This window comes from Psammomys obesus, unplaced genomic scaffold (genome assembly GCF_907164565.1).
Source record: "Psammomys obesus unplaced genomic scaffold, mPsaObe1.curated_primary_1811, whole genome shotgun sequence".
NCBI lineage: Eukaryota > Metazoa > Chordata > Mammalia > Rodentia > Muridae > Psammomys > Psammomys obesus.
The window spans coordinates 12,217,215-12,245,002 of record NW_026596240.1 but is presented as its reverse complement, the minus strand read 5'-3'; the positions used below and the strand labels follow the sequence as shown (position 1 = coordinate 12,245,002).

Sequence of the window (27,788 nt, the reverse complement as noted above, 5' to 3'; positions counted from 1 at the left end):
TGCAGGCCGAGCTCGGCCGAGGGGACCCGAGAGGGGCCGAGGCCCGCACTATAGCGGTACCGAGCAAGAGGCTGCCGGACGCGCCCCACCCGGCACCAGGCGGAGCCAGAGATGCTGGCCAGGGCCGAGCGGCCCCGCCCGGGCCCCCGGCTGCCTCCGGTCTCGCCCTTCCCGCCGCCGCCGCTGCTGCTGCTGCTGGCGATGCTGAGCGCCCCGGTGTGCGGCCGCGTCCCCCGCTCGGTGCCCAGAACCTCCCTGGCCATCTCTGGTAAGACACAGGGACCCTTGTCCTCAGCCCTTTGCACGGCGCCCAGCCCTTGACAGCAGGTGTCCACACCCACCTGCCCTGCAAACCCAGCGGCAGCGTCCAGGGCCCTTCTGCACGGTGCACACCCCTCTGGGACCAAGACTGAGACCTCTACCCTGAGCCTCTCCACCTCATCTCATCCCATCCCATCCCACCCCACGCCATCTCACCTATCCCACCCCCGACCTGGCCGTGCACCTCAGCTCCCAGGACACAGCCAAGGTGCTCCCTTACCCCCTTTTCTAGCAGGGTGCAGCCCTCCCCTTGCAGACCTGGATACTGAGGCCCAGGGGGGGCCTGGGGTTTGCCCAACATTGTCCTTTCCAGTCCTTTTCCCCTCTGATTCTTGGTATACACCCACAGCAATCTCTTCATTTCTAAGCCCATGCGATTCCCTACCCTTTCTTTCTTTCATTCTTGTGGGCCATCAAGATCAACCTTGATTTCTAGCACAGGATTTCAGTCTTTTCAGCTTTATTTCCTCATCGTCCTTTCAAAAGCCCTCCCACTGCCATCCAGACCCAGATCCTTCCAGCCCGCTTTCCATACAGTCGACATCTCTGGAGCTATTCTTTCCATCCTTCTGTTATCAACTCATCTTAACTTTCATTTCCTGAATGCTTTCTGCTCCCTCTGCCCATTCCCTACTTTGAGTCCTAGAAAACACTTCAGTGAGTTGATTCAGAGTTCTTCGCCAAAAGCCGAGAAGGGGCCTGGCGAGAAGGCTCCGTTGTTAAGCTGCTTTTTCAGGAGATCTGAGTTCTGTCCCCAGCACCCATATTGGTGGCTTACACCCGCCTGCAGGGGACAGGAGTTTGTGGTTACTTTACTCATATATATGTGCGTTTATAAAGAGACAATAATAATAATAATAATAATAATAAGCCTAAGAATATATATTAAAAACCAGGATAGGGCTGAGGAAGACATGAAAGAAATCAGAGGATGCTATAAAGTATCAAATGGCAGTCACAGTTTAAATACTCTCTTCTGAGGTGGACACGAGTGTGGCATGGGGCTTGTTTTCTCCTCAGTGGGTACAAAGGAAGCCAAAACTTACAACTGGGTCACAGGTACTCAAAGTTTGTGCTTAGACATAAACTCCCAACACCTCTGGATGGTAGTTTACACGTGAGGAAGAGGAGGTTCCGGAGGGCGGGTTGCTTGCGCACAGCTGGTGAGCGGAAGAGCCATGGTTAAATGCAGGGCGGTCTATTTCAGAAGCACATATCCAGCCACTATGGGTAGAACGGGGTACGGGGAAAGTCAAGGGTGCAGGGTGAGAGAGGAAGTGGACTCCAAATATGGAAGGAAGAGTGCTTGCCGTGGCGCACACACTTCTAATCCTCGACTGTCAGGAGGCTGAGGTAGGAGTGTTTTGAGTTCAAGGCCAGCTTGGGCTATATAATGAGATTTGATTTTTAAAAAGAAGAGAGAGAGAGACAGAGAGAGACCAGGAAAATACTTACACTTTCATAGGTATTTTAAAGTCTTGTGTCACATTGCTGTGGGTAGAAGTAACAGACTCGATATTTGTGCAATTATTTTTAAAGTGTTCTTTTTATATAAAAGCTTGTCTGACTGGATCGGGTGCTAACGCTTCTGGCCTCCCCAGTCATCTTTCACTGGAGACAGGGAGATGGCTAACTTGTTGACGTTCTTTCGTTGTTGTTGGCTGCCAAATAAATAGTCCTTGGCAGACAACAAAAATCAGCCCCTTTGGGGACCTGGTGTTTCTGAAGGGATGGCTGATGCCGCCCTCTCCTGTCCCCTTTTCTTCCCACCAGAAGCTGGCTCCTATCTCACCCGGTTTGCCGCCCCTCATACCTACAATTACTCTACTCTCCTCGTGGACCCTGCTTCTCACACACTTTATGTCGGTGCTCGGGACAGCGTCTTTGCGTTAACCCTGCCCTTCTCGGCGGAGAGACCCCGGAGGGTGAGAGATGACAGCGGGGTGACCCAGAGCCCATAGCATACATTTAAATCCATCATTTCGTGGGCTGTGGGCAGGAGAGTTTCATAATAACTATGACGTAATGGAGCAGAAGGAGGGGGGGCCCGCAGCAGCGGGAGTTCCTTGGGGGGGGGGGCGGGAAGGGTTGTCTGTGAGTGACCATGGTGGGCATGGTTAACACCATCCCTGTGTGGGACAGAAGATGAGCAGAGGACACCCTCACAGGGTGTGGATCCTTTGTGTGTCAGGAAGGGAGGGGATAATGGGAAGGGGCCTTCTCACCTTCTTGGCTGTGATGGGGAGACACGGTGATGGAGAGACTATGGGAGCCATAATGACGGGGAAAGGATACAGTGACGCATGGCCGCGGGCAATGGCATCACTAGAATGGTGATTTTCCAGGGAGAGAATTTGTCAACTGTTTTCACCAGGTGTTAGTAAGACCGCCAGGTCACTGTGACAAAGCACACAAGAATGTAAATGTGTCCTGACAAACTTGGCACAGCTTTGACATGTAGTGACAAATCCTAAAATACTCTATTTCTCTAAATGTGGTTTGGGGTTGGGGATTCGCTCAGTAGGTAAAGTACTTACCCAGCATGGAAGAGGCCCTGCATTTGATCTCCAGCACCACATAAAATCTGGTGTGGTGGTGTATGCCTGTGATTCCAGACCTGGGGAGGTGGGCACAGGAGGACCAAGGTCATCCTCAGCCCTATAAAGAGCTTGAGGTCAGCCTGGGCTGCTTGAGACCCTGTCACAAAAATTTAAATGTAGTTTTGGTTTCCCAGTTGGTTTTGTTCCTCACTAGTGTCGGGGAAGGGAGGGGGTCTCCAGTTTGAGAAGCACAGTGGTGGGGGATCTTAGAACTTTCCAGATTGTCGAGTTTGTACCACTGTCTCTTTCCCCCTGACCTCCATGTGCAGGGGGAAGGGAGCCTGGGAAAAGAGTTCTTCTTCTTTCTCAGATCGACTGGACGGTGCCTGAGACTCACAGACAGAACTGTAGGAAGAAAGGCAAGAAAGAGGTAGGTGTGAGCCCGCACCCTTTCCCTGTCTGTGGAGACACTGGCCCAGCCCTGACTTGGCTCGGTGCCCTGTAGTGCTCCTCAGGCTAGGGCTCTAAGACCACACCCCCACACTCCTCCTTACCACACCGCCTCTAACGATCTACGCCCGACTGCCCCCCCTCATACTCACTGCCTCTGATTCTCTCTAACCATCTCTGATCCCCAGGACGAATGTCACAATTTCATCCAGATTCTCGCCATTGTCAATGCCTCTCACCTCCTCACTTGTGGCACCTTCGCTTTTGATCCGAAGTGCGGGGTTATTGTGAGTGACAGGGGCGGAGGGAGAGGGAGAGGGAGAGGGAGCCTGCAGCAGTGTGAGTTACTGGGGGGGGGATTTTTGTGAGTGACCAGGTTGGGCATGGTTAAGACACCCATTATGTAGGATAAGTATGGGGGATGGGTAGAGGATGCCCTCATAGGGTGGAGCCTTTGTCTGCCATCAAGGGGGCAGGCGGGGTGGGAGAGGGAGGTTGTCTGGAGACTGTGGAACATTCTAAGTGTGACAAGCAGTGAGACAGTGGGTGGGTTAGGGTTGCTGGTTGGCCTGGGAACAGGACAAATCCAAGAGATACTTTGGAAGTCCGACACTCGTGTTTCTTTGCCCAGTGAGTGCTTTGGTCCCACAGCTGGAGCCTGTTTTCTTACCAGAACAGCCCAAGCTCTCTTCTCCCAAAGCATGCCTCATCATCTCCTGGCATCCTCTGCCAGCCCCATTCTCTACAGGGTGTGACTGTCATGACTTCTGATGTCACCACCCTCCGATGTGGTACCAGCTGGCTCTGTGCTCTGGATCTTGTTTTTGGGGTGAGCCATTCTGCCAGCCATGTTTTCTTCGAGATCTTGTTTATCAGTGAAGGCCTGTGGGTCTTGGTATGAATATATTCTTGATGATATCTAGTTTAGTCACAGCTACATGTTTGGAACTCTGACCTTTATCTGTTACTTGTACTGTGGTTGTCACTGGCCCTCTGGCCGCAGATCCGTGACTGAGTGCTGGGTGAGCCAGAAACCCAACACGTCCTTTGAACACAATTTTGTGCAAGATGTTTCTCTCTTGCTTTGACCCTGAACTGCAGGCACCGACTAGACTGTTCTGCAGTCTGCACTAATACAGTGATCCCCTTGGGCTTAGAGAGTGCACACCCCCTAACCCCTCTGTTCGAGGGCACCCTCCTGTCTCTGGTTTTGAATGGATCCAGTGAGCCCCAGGGCTTTCCTCAGGCTTAGTTGGCCTTGACGAGTTCTTTCCATATGTTCTTTACAAAAGTCTGGGTGATTCTTTCAGAATGCGAAGCTTTATCAGTTCTGGGTGGTATTTGCAAACCTCTGTATCCCACCAACCAAACTGAGGGCTTAGTTCGTTCTAGTTCCCACCAGGCCCACATGTAGCAGAGCTCTTTCTCCCAGGCTGCTCAGGCACAGGGCTCCCAGAGGGATGGACGTCAGAGTGATAGCGTGCGCAGAGTGTGATGATCGTCTTGGCCTTTCTGGTCTTCCTTGCATCTTTGTTTGGGATCCTAGTGTGTCCTAGCCAGTGTACCCAGATAAAAAATGTTCTGGCCATGCCTATGAATTGGTGTGACTTGGACCCCTACCTTTTCTTGAGAGATGACAGCAATGGAGAGTGAAGCCAGGGTCCCATGTCCCACCAGTTCATCTCACCAGTTCTGTATCTTCTCTGAAGCCCTCTATCTAACAGGCTCTCGAACTGAGGGGCAGTTCTTTGGAGGGAGAGTGTAGCCCTCCAAGCTCCACCCCAGGCCTGCTCTATAGACTTTTTGGAACATCCTCTGCTGCTTTTCCCTGTCTTATTCTGTTTGGTTACATTCTTGCTTTACCTTTAGCGCAGAATCTTCCCAAGTAATAACGCTGACACTGTGGATACTGTTCCCTGAAATCTTTGATCTGGACACAACTTACTCATTGACAATTGTGGAGAAATGAAGGTTCTTAAGAAGCCCTGGATCTGCCAATTTTGGCAACAGTCATTTTAATGTGACTTGTTAAGGGAACTCCAGCCATTAACAAAAGTACTAGGCTTCAATAATGACCACCAGAACAGCAATGGCCATTCGCTCTGTTGCAGGCTTAGGGACCTTATGTTCAGTTAAGTTTGATTTTGTTACCACATCATGCTATTTGGGTGTGATTCGTTTCTATTTTATAAGCAAGGAAACTGATATTCATAGAAATTAGATACCGTGGCTAAGATTATGTAGCTAGCAGAGGCAGAGCCAGTACTTGAAGCTGGGTTGGTCTAGATGTGGTCTACAATCTGTCTGTGTGGCCACTCTGCCTGCCGATGAGGGGACTTCCTGTGGCTCAGTCTCTTGTGGCATCTGGCATGGTTCATACGTCTTGGAGACTATTTTTTCCCCACCTAGGAGCAGTCCTTGATATGCCTTCTGTTTATTCTTCTTGGGCAAGGCCAAAGGGCCAACTCCGGCATCAGTGCTCATGGAGAGCCATCCTATCCGTCCCCAGATTTCAGCTTGAGGGAGGCCAGCACAGCTGACAGTGAGACTGTTTCCTGACATGAGGATGTAATGAACAGCATCTTCATACAGACAGAGAATCAGTGTGACGCTCTTCCATTTTCTCACCCCAGTTCAAGGTCATTTTCAACAGAGGATAATCAGAGACTGCTGTTAACGGGGGGCTGGATTTCTCAAAGGTTAGGTTAGATGGTAGGATTACGCCGCTGGGGGAAAATTGGGAGGAAGCCGGTCCTGGCATGTTGAGTTTTAAGAAGCTGACAGGTAAACACTTCGAGAAAGCCCAGCAGTCAATGGAAATATGGATTCAGGTTTGGAGGGTGTGGGACTCGTTAGGGACATCAGTCCCAGAGAGTTTGGCCAGTGGTTTACTTAGAAAGGCTGGAAAAGGAAGAATGAATGGGCTATTTGAATGACACGTTAGACTACAGACAGGCCCTAAGGATATGTGAGGTAGGGCTAGAAAAAGGAGGAGCTAAAGAAAAAATCAAGTAGGAGAAAGGACTCCAGGCAGAGTTTCAGGAGCCAAGGAATGGAGTAACTGCAAGGAAACGAATTGAACGGGCCAGTTCATACATAGAGACTGAAGTGGATGGAAACCAGGAAAAGGCTCATCTTTTTGGTCTTTCGTGAAATGGAAGGGAGCAGCTTTAGGCACAGAGATGGGAAAACAGCTTGTTTTCCAGGTGGTTTGCTTGGACAGAACAAAGATAATTTTGAGAAGTAGTAGAAAATAAGTAGGTTGGGTTAGAGTTTGTACTCCAGGCAATGGTGTGTGTGTGTGTGTGTGTGTGTGTGTGTGTGTGTGCGTGAGAGAGAGAGAGAGAGAGATATTCTGGAAGATTGACGTGAGTTAAGTATTGGGGGTGGAGATATCCGGCCTAGGGCAAGGAGTAGCTCAGGTGGGACAGAGGTGCAGCCACAGTAGATGCTAAGTGCACTTGAGGCCCAGGCACCTTGGTAGACACAAAACTACCATCTTTCTCCTCAGACAAGGATGTTCTCTCTACTTGGAGTGGTGTGCTTATGTGGGCTCTTCCTTTGGAGAGGCCATCAGATTACACCTCATCTGCACAGGCCTACTTTAGGAATTGTCTCAGTGGATCAAACCTTGTTTGCCATGTGAAGCAAAGAGAGGAGAGTTGCTTATCATCCAGTAGAAGCGTTCAGCTCAGGGGACACATCTTTGTCTCTCATCCCTAACTACCATCAGAACAATTAAGCTGCAGCCACAGTGTGTGTCTGCTTGAGTTTGCAAGCCAGGGACAGCATGCCTGGCATGTCCACATGGTAGCTTTGCTTTGAAACCAACTACAGGAATGTTTCTCTGAGCCCTAGTGTGAAACCATCCTTCCTTTCCACTTTCAGATATTATCTTGAAACTCTCTTAGTGCTATACACTAGGCTAATGTCACTTGTGACTGGCCCTGGAGGAACTCCTATGTCTGTCACCTCCCACCCCTCTCTCAGAAGGTGCCTGAAAGAAGATGCTTATCTGACAAAATCATGATCTGAGCTTTGGGTCATTCTTCACTGACTTAACGGTTTCCTTCTCTGCTTGGATGGGACCTAGCCCTCTCCTCCGCCCTTGGGTGGGAGTTGGGGAAGAATGATACTTTGTTTCCTTCAAGACTCTGGACTTCAGCTGGTTCCCATAGACTTAAGCTTTTCCTGGCCCTTCCTCAGAGCTCCAATTCTCAAAAGGCTGCCTATTTCTTCCATCTCTTTGGCTGCAACGCATCGCATCTTCGAGGCAGTTACAAACTCCAGAATTTCAGAGGAGAGGTCTGTGTCCAGCCTCATGGTATTTTCTAGGGCTGTTCTAGGTATGCTTTCATGGGCAAGTGTTGGGGACAGGTCTGAGGGCAAAGAGGAATAAAGTAGAGAAAAGCAATGAGTGGGGTGGAGGAACCAGAAGTGAGGTGACTGAATGTGGGAGTGGGCGTGGGGTGAACGGGGTCTGACTGGAAATGGGCTTTTTCTTCATTTGATCTTCTGTTTAATTCTCACCATGAACCTTCCCCATAAACCCTAAACCACCTGCCCCTCCTTCTGGTCTGTAGGATGTGTCCAGTTTCCAGCAGGTTGAAAGACTTGAGAGTGGCCGGGGGAAATGTCCTTTTGAGCCAGCTCAGCGGTCAGCAGCTGTAATGGCTGGTGAGTGGGGAGAGACAGAACCTATGATTCTTGCTCTAATGACCTCCTTCCCACCCTTGCTGCTCGAGTCTCTGTGTCTTTTCTTCCCTGGGGATGTCCACCATGCTCATGTCTCCTCTGAGTCTTTCCTGATACTCCCTGAGTGCCTGCAGCTACCGATATGTCCCCACAGGATATTAGTCCCCCAGGCTCCTCTCAGAGGATGTGGCCTCTGCACCTCTAGTGTGATTGCCTCTTCTGTGGACCCCATGTTCTTCTTATAGCACCCTCTCAGCTTCTAGGTGGAAAATACTGCAGCGCGGACTGGAAGATGTTTGGAAAGAGCACTTTCCAAATAGAATAGGGCTGTCCAGGTTATCTTTATGTGACAACTGAAGTGATCTTTGTCTGATTTGGTAGCCACTTGCTACCTTGGCCAGTAAACCCTTGCAATGTGACAACTGCGATGGAGGGAGGGAGCTTTAAATTGAGTTGAATTTAATTTAGTGTAAGAGGCCCCATGCGCCTCGTAGCTAACACTTGATGCACTTCTAAAATATCTCCACTCAGAAACCACTGCCGGGATTTTAGGAGCTCCCTTTCCAGCCTTTAAAATGAGCTCACACGGCCATCTGCAGTCACACACGCGTTGTTGGCTCTTTCTTTGTTCTCAGGGGAATGGCTGTTTTCAGTACCTTTTGTTACCTCCTTTGAAGGAGCCACCCGCAGTTGCTCAAGAGCAGACCCCACCCAAACGTCTTTTGGAGAATGACGAACCTATTGGCATAGAGAACAGATTGCTTTTGTGCTACCTAACCCATATTTTAGGGTTGTGCATGAGGTCACCCCATGTAGACTCTGCAAATTCAGAGAAAAATCTAGCTGTTTCCTCATCGCCATGCAGCAGGGACGGAATAGACATTCTATGTGTGCATTGTAATATCTAAAGCATTTAAATATGAATATAACTTTGAACGTTGTCCTATAACTTTATAGAGCGTTCTTTATGATTTTCAAATACCATTTTTGTTGTTATTTTGAGACCAAGTCACATGTAGCCCAGGCTAGCATCAAACTCTTTATGTGGCCAAAGGTGAGCCTGACCTCCTGATCCTCCTGCCTCCACCTTCGAAAGCTTTTGCAATCTTGGTGATGAAACCCAAGTATTGTGTGTGCTAGGCAAGCCATCTACCAACTGAGCTACATCCCAGCTCTAAGAATACTTTGTGAAGACATTTTAAAAATATTCCATTTGATCGATTGATCATCTATCTATCTATCTATCTGTGGTTCTTTGAGATAGAGTTTTGTTATGTAGCCCTGGCTGCCCTGGAGCTCATGCTGTAGACCAGGCTGGCCTTGAACTCACAGAGATCTGCCTGCCTCTGCCTCCCCTGGAATTACGGTGCTTGGATCACAGGTGTGCACCACTGTGCCCATCGTGAACATGATTTTTTTTGTCCTCAATTTTGAATGTCTTCTCACAGTTCCTAGAAAGAGATTGCCACATTAAAGGGTGTCATATTTTATGCCTCATTATCAGGTGGTAATTGCATTTTTAGATGGGGTGTACCAGTTCACACCCTAAACCATTGATATGTGGATGTCTTGTTTTCTCACATTAATTTTGCCATAATGTTATTTAAGAGAACTTGTGCTAATCTGAGGCTTGAACGGGGCACTTTGATTTGTGTTTCTTTGAATGTTAGTGAAGTTGAACTTTCTTTTTTCATGTTGCACTGCTCAATCTTGGGGTTTCTTGGGTAAATTCTCGGTTCAGGCAGTGTCTTAACATTCCAAGCCATACTTCTTGTCCTTCATAATGTGTGTGTGCGATCTGCTATTTGGTAAGTATGAGTGTTTTGCCTCCACATATGTAGTGCTCCATGTGCATTCCTGGTGCCTTCAGAGGTCAGAAGAGGGCATCAGCTCCCCTGACACTGGAGTTACAGATGGTTGTGAGCTCTCATGCGTGTGCTTAAAATTGAACCTTGAAGAACAGCAAGTGGTCTTAACCACCAAGCCATCTTTCCAGCCATGATTTAAATTGTTTAGGTTTTGTTTTGTTTTGTTGAGACAGGGCCTTTCTACATAGCCCAATTGCCCTGGAATTTACCATGTAAACCAAGCTGGCCTCAAACTCACAGAGCTCCTCCTGCCTCTGTCTCCCTGGACAGTAATTAAAGTTTTGTGCCTCCACACCCAATTTCTGATTTATATTTTTTAAAGCTCGATCTTTCTTTTAAAGAACAGATAACCACTTTTCCCTTAAAAAAAGTTCTCTCAGATTTAATTCTTTGAATATTTGGAATTTAAGTTAATGAGTGGTGTGTGTGTGTGGGCGGGGGCAGCTCAAAGCCTATCTTTCCTAGCTAATCTGAAACTTGTTCTCATGGATCACGCTGTTTCTTTCTTTCCTGGCACTTGTTGCCAAGGTTGTCATAAAATACATTTTTACTTACATTTTTGGGCACTGTATATTCTTTACTACTTATTAATTAATTAGTTTAATTTTATGGTTTTGGAGACAGGGTTTCTCTCTGTAGCCCTGGCTGTCCTAGAACTCACTTCGTAGGCTAGGTTGGCCTTAAACTGCCTGCCCCTGCCTCCTTAGTGCTTAGACTAAAGGCATGTGCCACCACACCCAGCTTATTAATTTATTTTTGTGACAGGGCCTCACTATGTAGACCAGGCAGGCCTTGAACTCACAGAAATCCACCTGTCTTTGCCTCCAGAGTGTTGGAATTGAAGGCACACACCACCACGACCAGCTTGGACAATATTTTGTATAAAACAAAAACAGAGTCTCGGGCTACAAAAGTAAATGTTTTCCTTTTATAAGACTTTATTTTTAGGATAAACAGATTAAATCACCCTTCAGTCATACAGTTGATGACTTTCTGTTTGAAAGTGCGCAGAGCTGAGTAACTACAGTGTCCGGGCATCATGATTATCATTATCTACGGTGGACCTGAAGAGACCTTGTTTGTACTAGTTCAGGTTTGAATAAGACAAGTTCGGTCAGTATTTTTCTTGGCTTTTACCAACATGTTTGGCAAACCTCTGAATTGGCCACTGGGGTCATTAAGGATTTCTGGGTTGTAAACACCACTACGTTTTGCAGAATTGTGTATCAACACAAATGGCTTCCCACTTGTAGGAGTGTGAGCTGCTCAGGTGCATCCTTTTCTTTCTAAGCAATGGTCTTTAAGCATGCGTGAATCTCTGGGTAACTTCTCTGTTCTGTCAGGAAGACAATTCATATTAGGACATGGTTTAAGGAGACAGACTTCATTTTAAGTTTATGTTATTGGTTAAATCTATTGTTATTATCTAATTAAGAGTTAAATTTGATTTGTAATTTTTTCCTTTTTTCCCCTTATTATTATTATTTTTTGAAACATGGTCTCAGCATGTGTCATTGCCTGGCATGGAACTGACTAAGTAGCTTATGCTGGCCTTGAACTTGTAGAGATCTGCTTACCTCTGTCCTTCCAAGTGCTGAGATTGAAGATGTGCACTACCCCGGCCTTGATTTGTATTTTGAATGGCATTTCTCCTGGTGAGGTCAAACAGCTTTCCTTGTGTCAACTGGTACTTGTATTTTTTTTTTTTTTGGAGTAAACCTAATAATCTAGGGTTTGTTGTTGTTGTTTTTAGATAGGTCTCTCTGTTGCCCAGACTGGCCTTGACCTTCTCCTAGAAATCTTGCCTCAGCCTCCAAGTCCTGGGATAACAGACATTAGTGATCATGTCTAGCTGTAAGTTCAATTTTGAAATATGACATTTATCTATACTGATGTAGTCAGATAAAATTAGCAAAATTATCCCAGTATCTTTATTTGTGATATTTTTACTAGAAAAAAAATGTGACTATTTTGCACAAATGCAATGGATTTACATTTGCCTGAAATCATTGGTGAGTCCTTGGCAGTTTCCCTGTCTTCTGCTTGCTCTTTGAAGGTTGGCTTCTACCCAAAAGCCTCTTTTCACCCATGCAGTTGTGATCTTAACCCATCCTGGGCTTCTTTCACCACCACGTTCTTATGGTCCCTGGCTCTGTACCTGCCTCCCAGACCTCACCTAGACGGAGAACGTAAATGTCCAGCTGCCTTCCAGACAGCTGTGCTTGAATGTCCCACAAGAATCTCAAAACCATCATGTCCCAACAAAAGCTCATCATCTTCATCCGAGTCCTCCAAATCTGCTCTTCCCCCAGCCCCTCTCTGGGCTCAGAGTACCATTACCTACCTAGGCATCCACACCGGAGCCAGCAGCCCCTAGCCTTTGGTCTTCCCTCACATCAAATAATGAACTGGGTTTTCATGACGATGAGCTGAAGTGTTTGCTGTTTCTTTTCATCATCATCATCATCATTATATATTTGTAACACTTCCAGTACCTTTTTCTCTATGGATTCCAGAACTGTCCCCTGGTGGTAATGCTTTTGCCAAGGTGCCCTGCAAGTGTTCAGGTGTGCAGCTGCTGCCAACATCTGAGGTCAAACACAGCCCCTTAAATTCAAGCGTATGCGGAAAAACCAAGCAAAGGCTGAGACATGACAGGCATGGGAGGCAATAGAGAGCAATAAGGGATAAACTTTTTTTGTTGTTGTTGTTTTGTTTTGTTTTGTTTTGTTTTTTTCTTCCAGACAGGGTTTCTTTGTGTCGCCTTGGCTATCCTGGACACACCTTGTAGACCAGGCTGGCCTCAAACTCACAGAAATCCACCTGTCTCTGCCTCCCTGAGTGCTGGGATTACAGGTGTGCGCCACCACGCCTGGCTGCAAGGGGTAAACACGTTATCTCTATCTAATGACTTACTAATAATTTGATGAAAAAAGGCTGATCTAATTCTTACATAAAGAACTGAAAACATTTGATAGAATGGAAGCAGTCTATCTTGAAAGACTGTGTGACCGGCTGGGTGTGGTAGCATGGACCTGTAATCCTGGCCCTGCGGAGCAGGAACTGGGAGATGGGGAATTCAAAGCCAGTCTTAGCTGCATAGTGAGTTCTAGGCCAGATTGGGCTTCATGTGATTTTGTTAAAAAAAGGAACAGAAAGGAAGAAAGGAATGAAAGAAGGAAGGAAGAAGCCTGATTATAAGTATAAAGACTAGAGCTTGTTAATAATCTTTTTAAAAACCAGACAGTCCCTATTGTTAATTTCCTTTAAAAGTGAGCATTTTGAGGCAAGAAGATCTGGAGGTCAAGGCTACCCTAAGCTACAAAGAGAGACTATTGGATTGTTGTTGTTTTGTTGTTAACTTTTTAAAGATTTATTTCCTCTTACGTGTGTGAGTGTTCGCCCTGCATGTGTGTCTGTGTACCACGTACATGCTTGCTTCTCACAGTGGCCAGAAGAGGGCATTGGGTCTCCTGAAACTGGAGTCAAGGATGGCTGTGAACTACCATGCGGGCTCTGGGAATCAAACCCAGGTCTTCCACAGCATCAGCAAGTGCTCTAACCACTGAGCCATCTCTCCAGCCCCTCAAGTGGAAATTTGAAAATGCAGTAGTATAATGGATATTTGCTGCCTGAGGCACAGCCTCGCCTGCGAGTTTAATTTTAGGGTGCTGACTTCTGGGACCCATGTCCACAGGCCATCGGCACGTAGGCATCTGTTCCACATACAGTTGTGGTTTTTATTTGGCTATAAGTCTTCATCTTTTGTGGCTTTCAATATTGTTTTTCTATTTCTGAAATGAAGGTATGTTAAATCTTGAGTTACAAAAGTAAAAAGATGCTAACTACAGAAATAATCAATGACTATAAAAGTATTAAAAATATATCGAGGTGTGGAGATATATACCTTTAATCTCAAGGTATGTAGGAAGGCGGGGGCAGGAAAATCAAGGCCATCCTTCCTTACATGGAAAGCTGAGGCTAGCTTGGGTTACATTAGATACTGTCTCAGTCCTCTCTATCCCTTTCCCCCAGAGAACAACAATCATACGAGCAAGGTAGTTTAAGATGGAAATCCCAGCACTTGGGGGTTTGTATCAGAGAATCAAGAGTTCAAGGCCATCCCGGGAGGATACGGTTTCAAAAACCCCAACCCAGAGCAATTTGTCTAATAACATCGTCAGAAACAAGCGCCACTGACACTGTCGCAATCGTCAGCAATCTTTCCGAAGACCACATACATCCATGCAGAGACACGCACATACACACATGCACACACAAACACACAGATGGGCGCCCACACGTGCGCGCACACACATTTGTGTGTATGTCAGTTATTCGTGGTGTGGTGTATGCACGTGGGTTTGAGTGTTTGTGCATGTGAGTGTGGAGGCTGTCAGAGGATGTCCGGTGTCCCGCTCCGTCGCCTCTGCTTTGTTCCCGCGAGGCAGGGTCTCTCCCTGAAGCTGGCACTAAGTAGGAGTCAGCAAGTCTCGGTGATCTTACTGTTTCACCTTAGAGCCAGGCTGCAGGCTTGCATATGCTCATGCTTGGCTTTTTGTGAGGGTGCTGGGGATCTGAATCGGGGCCTCAAGCTTGCACAGCCAGTGCTCTTACCCACTGAGTGACTGCCCCAGCTCCTGTTTATGTGTACATTTAAATAAATTATAAAGACAAGGCTGAATTTTCCCTGTCTTCTTTCTAGCCAGCTTATTCCCTGAGCTGTATGTTACCCTGTGGTCATTACACCATGGTCATTGTATCACTCTCTTCTGTGTGGTTTTAGTTTTTGTTGTTGCTTGTTTTGGTGCTGAGGCTGGATTCCAGGGCTTGCGCGAGAGCCTTACTGTTCCACCCTCAAACCCTTTTGTGTGTGTAGGTTTTTTTTTTTTTTTTTTTTCGTTTCTGAGACCAGATCTCACTGTGTAGCTCTGGCTGTCCTGGAACTCACTGTACAGACCAGGCTGGCCCCAAACCCACAGAGATCCACCTTCCTCCCAAGTGCTGGAATTAAAGGTGGGTTGCCTCAGTCTCTAGAGACAGGGTCTGACTGTGCTGCCCAGGCTGACCAGGGGTACCTAGGTCAGCTGTACTTGAGCTCCTAAATGTTAGGATTTCCTGGCATGCACCACTGGACCAGATATGTTTTTTGAATGTTTCCAGTTGATCCGTTTAGAAATAATTGGCCAAACAATTGCACCTTTATGAATATTTTACTCTATGAGGGTTGCAGTTCTGTCACATTGGAATTGAGAATGTCTTGGAGAACCTAGAATGTGCTATGTCCTCCTGTGGCCGTGCTCTTCATGCCTGTGTGGTTGATGTCTGTGTGAGCTTGAGACCATGGTGAGCTCCTGCTTCTCCCAGAGCACCTGGACACCTGCTGCTTCCATCCCAAGGCGCCTGTCCTTCCTTCTGTCCCCTAGAGTCAGCGGCCATGAGGGACAGCTCCCTTCTGCAGTTGCAGGTTCCAGGGTTGCCAGCTCTTCAAGGTGTTGATCCCTTAGAGCGTTTTGGGCCCTTCGCCTCCAGTTTCAGCGAGGCCTTTGCACACTTGTCACTCTTTCTTCTCCACTACTGGTTTATCACCTTTACCCCAGGACACACTCCCTAAACACGCACAGCTGTCTCCCTCCCATACCTTCCATCCTCAGAGCAGCCGTGCGCAGCTTCTGCCAGAGGTTTGGTTCGAGAGCCTTCTGTGTATGGTGTTCTTAGGAACCATTTTTATTCCCTTTTCTTTTGAGACAGAGTTTCTCTGTGTAGCCCTGGCTGTCCTGGAACTTCATCTTTAGTCATTTTGGCCTTGAACTCAGAGATCTACCTCCCTCTGCTTCCCAGGTACTGGGATTGAAGGTGTTCTCCACCACTGCCTGGCTAGGGACCATTTTTCAATCAGTGTGTGTGTGTGTGTGTGTGTGTGTGTGTGTGTGTGTGTGTGTGTGTAAATTCTCTCTCCACCTATAACCTTGCAAGTACAGAGAGTTGGCGCCTGTGGGATTCCCTTTGTTGCTGGGACCTGCGACTAAGATTTAGGTTTTCTTTCCCAAACTCTTCGGGAAGAGGTTGGCATGTCATTTGGCAGCGTCCTCTCCTCCACTAGCAGCAAGCAGGCATACGTCTCTGAAGCTGCACAGGGGCCGTCAGTGATTGTGCCGAATGTCCACCATGTGGCATCCCCTTGCTTGGCTCTGTACTTGTTATCTGGCGTTTGCACTTACTCTGAGTGCAAGGTGGCTCTCTCCCTGTTCTTCCTACTTCTTTAAAGGACCCAGTGTTTAGGGAAGTCAGTTTTCCCAAGACTGTGCCTACTCGACATAGTAAGTTGTCAAAGTTCAAACCCAAGTCTTCTGATGCCAAAACCCTTTCCACAGTCTCAAGTTTTGGAATCATCTCTCCTTCTCACCCACACCCCGCAAGGAGGTTTTCAACCCACAAGTCTCACAGGCATTCTGGCTGTTTTTCGCTCTGCACTGAGTGTTGTGTCAAGGCTGGCTATCTGGCTACTGCTAATGAAGCTCAGCCTTTCTGGAATATCTGTTGCCCCCAAATCTCTATGCTTCCTTCTGCGTGATTCTCTCTCCTGCTTCCCCTGGCTAGCACAAGCCCCTTCAAGCCCTTGCTAGCGTATCTGCCTTGCTTCTCCTGGCTCTTTGGCCTGACCTAGCTGCCCACAGAACACTCTCCTTTAAATAGTGGTGTTCCCGGGTGCATCCTAATCTACTTACCTTTCTGCTCAATACCTTTGCACTACTCCTTTTGGGACCTAAGCAGGATGTTCAGTGACTCCCAGGCATTGTCTCTGGCTGGGATTCCTGGACCCTTTCTGATTGCTGCCTAGAATCTCCGATCTATTCTGAAAGCCCTTCTGCCTTAGCACATCCAGGAGTGAATGTCCTTCCTCTCCAGCTGTTGTCTTCATGGGTCTGCCTCTGTTGTTTCCTGCCCTAGCTACTTATGGGTGATAGACTGTAGGAGAGATTATCTTAGTCTATTCTCTCATCCCTCTTCTCTCAAGTCTTGCTCATATCTTACTAATATACTCTACCTCAGAGATACCTTCTTAGCCCTTCCCCCCTCTTCACAGTCTGCCTAGTCTGGGTGTTCCACGCTTCTTGAACTGTATGAATGGTCGGTCCTTTGTTGTTGTTATTTTTCTTCTGCCTTTTCTTTTTCTCTCTTTTGTCTTTCCCTTTTTGTCCTTTTTCCACTTTACCTTCCTCCTCCTCTTCCTCCTCTCTCTCTCTCCCTCTCTGTGGTTTTTGGATTTTTGGAGACAGGGTTTCTCTGTGTAGCCCTAGCTGTCTTTGTAGACCAGGCTGGCCTTGAACTCACAGAGCTCTGCCTGCCTCTGTCTCCCTGAGTGCTAGGATTACAGGCATGTGCTACTGTGCTGGCTCTCTTTTCTTTTTTAAAGTATAAAAATCACCTGGTTGTAATGGGTTCACGAAAACATCACACTGTGAATTTGCTGTAGGTGTGGCTCCTCTTTTTCATTTTCACTTTACGTGTGTATGTGTGGTTTGCACCCATATATGGCTGGGTACCACAAGTATGCAGTACCCAAGGAGGCCAGACAAGGGTGTTGGGTTCTCTGGGACTAGAGTCAAAGATGGCTGTGAGCCTTCATGTGAGTGCTGGGAACCAAACCCAAGTCCTCTGCAAGAGCAGCTAGTGTGCTTAATGGCTGAGCCATCTTTGCTGTTGTTTTGTTTTTGAAACATGGTTTCTCTGAATAGCCCTGGCTGTCCTAGAACTTGCTTTGTATACCAGGCTGGCCTTGAACTCTGCGTCTGCTTCCAGAGTGCTTCGATGAAAGGCTTGCACTATACCCTGTCTAGGCTTTTTCCTTTTTGATAGCATCTTGTTTTGTAGCTCAGGGTGGCCTTTGATGTCTGATCTTCCTGCCTCAGCCATCCTACTGCTGGGTTGCATTTCACATCACACCACCATGCCCAGCTGTTGTCTTCGTCATCACCATCATCATCGTGGTCTTCTAACCGAGGAAGACTTTGGGCTTACGAGGCCAATATTACACCACTGAGCTACACCTCCAACCCTCCTACTTTCTTAAAAACCCCAGGTTGATTATATTACACTCACCAATGAAAAAAATCTCTGCCATTCTCTTCTTCCCTGTGAGATAAAGACTATACTTCCTGAGATGGCAGAGCACACTTCACAAATGAGGGCATGTCTCCATGCCTCTAACCTTGCCTCTGCTCACCTGCTCAGTCCAGAAGCCTCGGGCCCTCTGGGCATCAGCTACCAGAGTCCTTGTGCCTGAATATGGCTTTTCTATGCACTGCCTCCCCGTCTTTCCCCCTGAAGCCCTCTAACTGGCAAACTTTTTATTCTTCAGCTATAGCTCAGCTGGTAGAACACTTGCGTGTCATATGCAGGGTCTAGGTTTCAATCCCTGCCACTTCCCTGCCCCCCCCCCAAAAAAAAAAGATGCTGCAACCCAAAATAGATAAGGCTGGACCATCCTCTGTGCCTACCTTCACCTCCTAGTTCAAAAATCCTGGCTCCTGAACATATGCTTGTCTTCCTCACCCCAGTGGGAGTCCACGAGAACAGCGATGTGCTCAGTGCAGTGTTTGTGCACAGGAGCTGATGGAATCCTGCCACCTTGCTTTTCCCACAATGCCTGTGCTGCTTGAGGCCCATGACCTTCTATGGCTCGCAGCCCCTTTTTTTCTCCTTGTGTCTGAGCCCTTGCCCGTGTTACTCACGGTAACAAGAGCTGCCCCTCTCTTCTGTCCCAAAGTGCCTGATCTTCTTACACTTTTCCTAGAGTGCTCACAGCCATCTCAGTACATGAGCGAGACCCCCCCCCCCCCCGTCCTCTGTCGCCCTCCCTTTCTATGAAGTGTCCTCTCATCAGGCGGGGCTGGAATTTCCCAAGGTGAAGCTCAAGCCGCTTCCAGCCAGTTAGGGTTGCTGGGCCTGAGGCTGACAGTGAAGGCTGCCTCCACCCCTCCGACCAGCTCCAGTGTGCTTTCTAGTTGTGAATTGCTGCAGAGCAGTGTGCCCGGCAAAGTTCAGGGAGAACGCAGGTTCTCTGCTGCAAAGTGGAAAACTTGAGGGAGATTGGTGCTGGCTCCAAAGCAAATGCCACCCCCCGGGAGTCCCAGGACAGGCAGCCATTGCCACGCTACTTCATCGACACCGACACCCGATGTCCCTTTGGAGGTTCTTCCTCAGTGCAGGCTTTCTACCCCAGCGCCTCCTTTCCCATTTGTAAGTCAGGGGTCCCCTGTGATGACATTTGGTGGCTGCTCAGTCCCGTGTGTTGCTGCTCTGCTTTGTCCCATGCTGTGCCTGCCACTGTTTCCGCTTCTGGGTGTCTGTCTCTGTCTGACCGCTCCCCTCCCTATTGCCCTGCAGGGGGCGTCCTCTACACTGCCACTGTGAAAAACTTCCTGGGGACCGAGCCCATCATCTCCCGAGCTGTGGGTCGTGCTGAGGACTGGATTCGAACAGAGACCTTGTCATCCTGGCTTAATGGTGGGGAGAGGGACAGGGTCCCCTGGGACACACAGGGCAGGTGGAGGCTGGGTAGCCCCGGGCTGTCTATGAAGATCTCAGGCCGCTGGTTTCTTCAGCCCCAGCCTTTGTCGCAGCTATGGTCCTGAGCCCGGCTGAGTTGGGGGATGAAGTTGGAGATGATGAAATCTTCTTCTTCTTCACGGAGACCTCCCGGGTGTTGGACTCATATGAACGCATCAAGGTTCCTCGTGTGGCCCGAGTGTGTGCGGTGAGACCTCTGTCCTGGCTGGCCGACATCTCCCATGTTTGGCCGTCTGTCCTTCCCTCTCCAGGCCTGCTTTGCCTCTCTGTCTGCTCTGTTCTCCACCTAGGCTTCTCTCATGGGAGCTTGAGGAATGTGACGGAGAAGGTGCTGGCTCCCCCACCCCACCCCACACACTTACCCTTGGGACACACTGTCTATAGGGGGTTGGTTTATGTTAGAAGTTCAGAAGGATCTAATGATGGACCCAAGTTCAAGTCCTGCCCCTCCAATTCCTGCCTCTGTGACCTCTAGTTTGTGCTCTAGCACCTTCACAACACATATGTAGAATTTGCATGATACCCCATGTTGACCTGTGACAAGGACTACGTGAGGTCACAGTTCTTTGTAAGTACACAGTGGACTTCGTCACTGTCCTTGTTACCATGACCCTGTCCGCCTTTGCATCTTACTACCCCGAGTTTCTCAGACTGTGTGTCTGTTCTTCCACCTCTGTATGTCCGTCTCCCCATCATGTGTGCTCTGAAGTCAGGGAAGAAACTAGAGGGTTGGTCAACACACGTTTTGTCTAGTATTGGTCTTCTAAAGAGTGTTCCCCATGTTCTTGTCACCCCAGGGGGACCTTGGGGGCAGGAAGACCCTTCAACAGAGATGGACAACATTTCTAAAGGCTGACCTGCTGTGTCCAGGCCCTGAGCATGGCCGGGCCTCAGGGGTCCTGCAGGATATGACAGAGCTTCGGCCTCAGCCTGGGGCGGGGACCCCCATCTTTTACGGCGTCTTCTCCTCCCAGTGGTGAGGGGGTGCGGGTGTGGATGAGAGAGACCGGGTGGGAGGCCCGAGGCGTCAGCCAGTCCCTCAGCTGCATGGCTCCCATGTGTCTCTTGGGGATCGCCTGACTTGATAAGGGATGAGTTGCTGTTGCCTAGCTCCCTCCAGATCCCTGCCTCCAACCTGTGGCTCCTCCAGGGAAGGAGCTACCATCTCTGCTGTGTGTGCCTTCCGACCCCAAGACATAAGGGCAGTGCTGAATGGTCCCTTTAGAGAGCTAAAACATGACTGCAACAGGGGACTGCCTGTCATGGACAACGAGGTACCCCAGCCCAGACCTGGAGAGGTAAGGGGGTGGGGCACGTCTTCATCTCAGCCTTGGATTTTTTTCTCCCCCTCTCTGGCGCAAAGATCCCTGACACTTCCTGTTCCCCGAGAAACGTTGTCACCCGGACCTGTCTCCTTTAGTGTATCTCCAACAACATGAAGCTCCAGCAGTTTGGGTCCTCACTCTCCCTGCCAGACCGCGTGCTCACCTTCATCAGAGACCACCCGCTCATGGACAGGCCCGTGTTCCCAGTGGATGGCCGCCCCCTGCTGGTCACTACTGATACAGCCTACCTCAGGCTTGTGGCCCACAGGGTGACCGGCCTCTCAGGGAAGGAATATGATGTGCTCTACCTGGGGACAGGTATATTTAAGCATCAGGCAGGCTGCCCACATAGTGCCTACTGTCACCATAGAGGGGTCCCCGATGGCATTCAGGCACCAGAGGCCCAGTGCCGATTATGCCGTTTCCCTGCCCTTTGCTGGCCTCCTAGAGGACGGACATGTCCACCGGGCTGTGCGCACTGGAGCTCAGCTCAGTGTCCTGGAGGATCTGGCCTTGTTCCCAGAACCACAGCCGGTTAAGAGCATGAAATTGTACCATGTGAGTTGTGCATTTGGGGCGCCTGCTGGGGAGAACCGAGTCCACGGCCAGTTCACGATCTGGTCTGGAAGACGTAGCACATTTTCTCCCGGCTCCATTTCTACAGGGTTGGCTCCTGGTGGGCTCCCACACTGAGGTGACACAAGTGAACACCAGCAACTGTGGCCGTCTCCAGAGCTGCTCGGAGTGTATCCTGGCCCAGGACCCTGTGTGTGCCTGGAGCTTCCGGCTCGACGCCTGTGTGGCCCACGCCGGGGAGCACCGGGGGTGAGTGGGCTGCTTTGCTCTCTTGCCGGCCCTCGTGGGCTCCGCCCCCACATGTCTGTCTCATCTGCTGACGCCACCCTGTCTGTGTGTGCCTTGTTGTTTAGGGTCTCCATCACTTGCCTGTCCATCTGTCAGCCCACGTTAGCTCATCTGTCTGTCTGTCTGGTGCTGCCTAATTCATGCCAGAGCTGCCCCGCCAGTGGGACCAAGTCCGTGTCAGCCAGTGAGAGACAGACAGTGGGGCAGACACCACCTCTAGGAGAGATTTTCCAGTTTTCAGCTCACCAGCGCTCTCTCAGTTGCCCTTCCTCTCCTTGCTGGAAATGCCCCCCTCCTGCCTTCTGTGCATTCTCCTCCCGCCCTGCCAACGGCTGTCTCCGCCTCCAGCTACGGAACATTGATATCCCTGAGGGTTTTGTCCTAGATTCCTTCTCTTCCCACTCCGCCAAGGTGGTTTCATTCCTGATTATCACAAGTGTATCTCTAGCAGAGAGGCAGCAGGCCCGGGTAGCTCTACACTTCCCACTCTCCCACAGTGTTTCAGCCAGTCTGAACATGCACTGCGATTCCTCCTCCCCACGTGCACATCAGTAAAAGGAGCGCCGTCCCTCGGGTGCCCCCACCACACACTGTCCCGAGACTGGTCGACTCCGGCTGCAGACCGTATCGTTGCTCCCCTGGCTTCCTCCACCTCCGCGGCCATCAAAGCCACTTCTTTATGTGTGTGTGTGCGCTGTGTTAAGATGTATATGTTTGTGCATGATATGTACGTATGTATCTGTATGTGTATATGATGAATATTTGTGTATGGTGTGTGTGTGTACATTTGAGTACCAGCAAGTATGTGTCATTGCCACTGCGTGTGTGTCGGAGGACACAAACCCCGGGTGTCCTCCTTCCGCCCTAAGCCACTGTGGTTCCCTCTTGTGTATACCAGCTAGCTGCCTGGAGGCTTCCAGTTCCTTCCGTCTCGTCCTCGGTCAGTAGGGCTGCACTGGGATTTCTGGGATTGCGCACCTGCCTGACGGTGGCCCCTCTTCTGTGGGTTCTGGGGGAGCAAACTTGTTTCATCAGGTGTGAACAGCAGGCGCTTCGTCCACTTAACCCTCCCGCAGCCAGGTTCTTCTCACTGGGCTGTCTTCAGCCTCCTAATCCTTCTCTTGCCTGTTTTGGTCTTCTGCCAGCCATCTTCCTCTCAGCAGTGACCCTAGAAATGCGGCACGTGGCAGCGAAGCCCTGACTCACTCACCCTGAGTGCTTCAGCGTGGTGCTCCGTCACATAAGGACTTCCCTAAAAAGATTTGGTTTTGGAAATGTTAACTATATTCAAAAACAGAGAGGCTGACGTGAAAAGTTGGCATAGATCCACACCCTTCGCCACCGACGCCTGCCCAGCACTGTGCTTTTAACACTTCACTCCCAGTTATTTTCAAGCAAATCTTAGATACCATCTTATGTTATCCGTAAATCTTTGAGTATCTCTAGCAGACAATCGAACTTAAAAAAAAAAAAAGGTTCTGGAGAGATTGATTAGCAGTTAAGAGCTCTGGTTGTTCTTGAAGATTCAGGTTCAGTTGTCCTGTTGCCCCGACAGGATGGCTCACGGTTCCAGGGGCTCCAGTGCCCCCTTCTGACCTCTGTGGGCACTGCACACAAATAGTGTACTGAAGAGGAAAAGCGATGCTTCCTCTGGTCTCCACATGCACACAGGTCCACCTGCACACAAATGCGTACATAGGAACACACGAGATAAATAGCCATGTTATGTGATGAGTAACACTACCACAGCCCTACTCAATTCTTTCTTTTCTCCCCCTCTTTGATCCACCTGCCTCTTCCTCCATGAGTGCTGGGATGACAGGCATATGCCACCTCACCCAGCTGACATAACCAGTTCTTAATTTCTTAGTGTTATCAAATATCCAGTCAACATTTCATTATCCTCATTTTCATAAACTTAAAACAGCCTGTATAAGTCAAACTTCAAATAATACCACCAATACGTTTTGTGTCCTTCAATTTAAAAAATATTGAGATAAGGTCTTAATCTGTAGCCCAGGCTGGCCTAGAACTGTCTCTGTGTAACCTGAGCTGGCCTCAAATTCATAGTGATCTCTCCCGCCTCCTCCTCCCACACTCTGAGATTACAGGCATCACCATTGTTCCTGATTAAAACCTAGAGGCTGTGGCTGCTAGGCAGGCACTCTCCCCCAGCTGCAGTCCCAGCTGTTAAGCTTTGATTTCCATTCCCTCAATGGAATGTTTTTGGCCAGCTGTTTGCGAAATACTTTTCAAAGCAACATTGAGATTGCCTGTTTGGAAGCACCGCGAGCCTGACCTCACACCCAGGCTTCTTACCTGGGTGCTGGAGGGTTAAGCTCACGTCCTTATGCTTGCACCCACTCTCTCCTGCTGAGCGCAGCCCCAGACCCCAGGTTTAAAGGAGAGACAGCTTATAGTTATGGACAGCCAGTTTCACTTCCTAGGTTTCTCCTCTTAGGGGATACCCCCTGAGCATCTTTCCAACAGACTGTCTGCTAGGAATGCGTATAATTTGAGGAACATAGGGGTGTTGGGGAAAGATTGGGTGATGGAATCCTGACCAACCCCAGGAGCGATTTATAACGTGAAAGGATGTGTAGTGAGTGAGTACTGTGGTGACTGGGTACTGGGAGTACCCTGGGGCTGAGTACCGTGGTACTGTGAGCTTCTGAGGAGCATACAAGCACATGCGAACACTAGCTTTACCAAATGTTCTCTTCTTTGTAGGATGGTCCAAGACATAGAGTCAGCAGATGTGTCTTCTTTGTGTCCGAAAGAACCTGGAGGTATGTATGGCTCAGAGAAATGTGGGCGGAGCGTATAGAAAGAGGCTAGAAAGTTGAACCCATGAAGACGTGGCGGCCAGGGACCTAGGGCCTTCTCCTCTTTGGGAATCCTTTTTGGAAACGTCCCTATAACTCTGTCCTATCTCTGACATCTCCCCATATGACTCCTCATCCTACTTCCTGCCTGTAGCCTCACGTCTTCTGTGCCCTTTGCCTTCTCTCCACAGAACACCCGGTAGTGTTTGAAGTTCCGGTGGCCACTGCGGGCCATGTGGTCCTGCCATGTTCCCCTAGTTCGGCCTGGGCATCCTGTGTGTGGCACCAGCCCAGTGGAGTGACCGCACTCACCCCCCGGAGGGATGGGCTGGAGGTGGTGGTGACCCCCGGGGCCATGGGGGCTTATGCCTGTGAGTGTCAGGAGGGCGGGGCAGCCCGCGTGGTGGCTGCTTACAGCTTGGTGTGGGGCAGCCAGCGGGGACCCTCACACCGGACCCACACAGTGGTGGGGGCTGGGCTGGTTGGCTTTTTCCTGGGGGTTCTTGCAGCATCCCTCACTCTCCTCCTGATTGGTCGCCGCCAGCAGCGTCGGCGTCAGAGGGAACTTTTGGCTAGAGACAAGGTGGGCTTAGACCTGGGGGCTCCACCTTCTGGGACCACAAGCTACAGCCAAGACCCTCCCTCTCCTTCTCCTGAAGATGAACGGCTGCCCCTGGCCCTGGGCAAGAGGGGCAGTGGTTTTGGTGGCTTCCCTCCACCCTTCCTGCTGGATTCTTGCCCAAGCCCCGCCCACATCCGGCTCACTGGGGCTCCTCTAGCCACGTGCGATGAGACATCCATCTAGAGCCAGGAACAGGACTGCCAGCCCATGAGCAAGCACTGGAACTAGCGGCTACCATGCCTGGGTCACTGCACCCCGGAGGTGACATGGCTGCTCAGTGCTCTGGAGCCTGTGTGATCACTGGGTGTCAGTGTCTGTCCCTGGACCTGGATGGGCTGAGGGGCAGCCTTTGCCTGGTTCTTGATTCTCATGAGAGATCAGTCGTGTGACCCTTCTGCCTCCCCTCTTGGGCCCATCAGCTTGTGGGATGAAGCAAGGCCGTAGCTCTGACTTGCTCTATGGCGGGCCCCGGACAGAAGGAAGCACCGCAGAGGCCGTCGGGGTGGCTGTCTGATTTCCAGTTTGCTGACTCCGGGGAGCGCATGATCCCCTGACTGCCCTGAGATCTCCTGCATCTCAGTTTCCCTATGTTCCTGGGAGAGTATGTGTGCACACTGGTGTGCCTAGACCTGTTCCTGTGTGCATGAAGGACAGGCCAGTGCCTAGGTGCTCTTGGGGGTAGGAGGGCAAAGCTGGAATGGAGGACATTGCCCATACAACTTTACCCTCTGTAGCCCGTGAGGGAAACCACACACCCTCATCACCCCACAGAGCTTCTTTAACTTTGAGCAAAGTCCCAAAGTGACCTTCTGGGTGGGAGGGCAGCAGGACATGTGGCCCCATCCTTCTCCTTGTCTTCACCCTCTGGCCACCACCACTGCCATGCCACCGCTGTGCTTTCCTTGGCTCCCATTTACATGAACTTCGCAACATTCTGAATTTGGGCAGGGCAAAAGGAGCCCAGAAAGGTGTGTAGGGAATACAAGCAAGTTAAAGGTATACTTGCCTCAGTGACTTTCACCCTTGCCCTAAAACAGGAATACCCTGGCTGGGGTCCACGGATTTCCTGAAATTGTATGCAAAATGTCTGTTTGTGTGTGTCTATTTTGGGGTGTGTTGTGTGATGGCTTTCATCAGATGTTCAAGGCCTTAATGAGGTTAAAGGACCACAGCTCATCGTTGCCATGCTTGGGCCGAGTGGAGGAGGCACCACTCTGTGGCAGCTCCTCCGTGGCCTGCCGTCTGTGGCCGGTCCCTGGACTCGCTGCTGCCGAGACCCCAAGTCCCTCCAGTCCTTGGAAGCTAGGCTCTGCACGTGCTTGAAGACAGTCACCCTTCTTGCGTTGTAATCCCCATGTGCTCTGCTTCTGCTCAGTCCTGGCCTGTGAACGTGCCTCGTCCGTCCCTGGTGAGGGACCTCAAGCTTCAGTGATGGCACAGCCCTTTCCAGTTGAAGTTTCTGCTCCACTTTCCTTGACAGCAGCCTGTGAACTCCTCAAGAGTCCCCTTGGGTTTGGAGTTATCAGTGGCTTTGAGTGGGACCTTTGGCACGTAATCTAACCTAGGGTTATTGGTTTATTCATCTGTAAGGCGGGGATATACCTACCTCAGGGTTGCTGCAAGGAGCAAATGAAGAAATGTGTAAACAATAAAGCATTACCTATAGATGTTGTTATGACTATTGCTTTAGTACCCCAGCACAGCTAACCACATGGCAACCATGGCAGGCGCAGTCACTGAGAACCCCACGCAGTGGAAGGGCCATCCTTTCACAGATGTCTGGTCTTGGATTATCTCAGCGTGGGACGCAGCCACATGTATAGGCTTTAGTCTGTGCTTTATTTTATAAAACGTTATGTGTCTATGTGTGTTAGTGTATGTGAGCGCAGGCACCTCAAGAGGCCGGAAGAGGGCATTGGATCCCTGGAGCTAAAACTATAGGCAGTAGTGAATTGCTTGATGTAGGTGCTGGGAAGCGAACTCAGGCCTCCTGAAAGAGTAGCAGCTGCTTTAATAGCTGAGACACCTCTCCAGCTCTCTAGTCTTAAACATTTTGAGCAGGGTGGACAGACAAAGTTTTCTTCTGCTGCACTAGGAGCCACAACCATCATCTTTGCTTCTATGTAAAAGGGATATCAAGATGGAACTGGATTTTACTTCAGAATAAAGTAGATTGAGCACACACACACACACACTCCAGCTAAGAAAGAGATGCTGAAGTAAGGATTTATTTTTTGAGACAGGCTCTTGCTACCTAGCTCAGGCTGGTGTTGAACTCATTTTGTAGCACATTCTGGCCCAGAATTTGTGATTCTCCTGCCTCAGCTCCCCAAACTTTTGAGATTACAGGTATACACTGGCATACCTGGCTTTAAGAAGTAAAAGGAGAAATTCATGGCTCGCTTAGGAGAGAATTGACACCCTCAAGACCACATGAAGGGCTTGAGGAGTCAAGCTTCCAGTCCCTGGAATCTGTATTATAGGGAGTCTCCTCTGTCCTACTGTCTGTCACCTCTGCTTGTTCTGCCTGATTTCTTTCTCTCCAGCTGTAAATGCTCCCACACAGAAAACATGGCTGTCAGTGAGGGAAGGCCCTTGCTGCTCCAGAACCCACATAGGAGAGAACTGACTCAAGCTGTCCTCTGACCTCTACGCGCGTGCTTTGGCACATGTGTGCATGCATGCACACGCACACATGCCTAAAA

The 27,788-nt window shown here is 49.6% G+C and overlaps 1 protein-coding gene across 1 annotated transcript; it reads left to right on the top strand.

The window, feature by feature from the left end:
• Sema4f (ssemaphorin 4F) lies at nucleotides 1-27,788 on the top strand. The gene is made up of 14 exons (XM_055596471.1): nucleotides 1-268; nucleotides 2,095-2,246; nucleotides 3,232-3,291; nucleotides 3,500-3,598; nucleotides 7,895-7,988; nucleotides 19,265-19,384; nucleotides 19,483-19,634; nucleotides 20,245-20,423; nucleotides 20,598-20,745; nucleotides 20,868-21,090; nucleotides 21,221-21,330; nucleotides 21,437-21,597; nucleotides 24,367-24,425; nucleotides 24,653-27,788. The coding sequence occupies exons 1-14, from the start codon at nucleotides 112-114 to the stop codon at nucleotides 25,264-25,266; spliced, it is 2,328 nt and encodes a 775-aa protein (XP_055452446.1). The 5' UTR covers nucleotides 1-111; the 3' UTR covers nucleotides 25,267-27,788.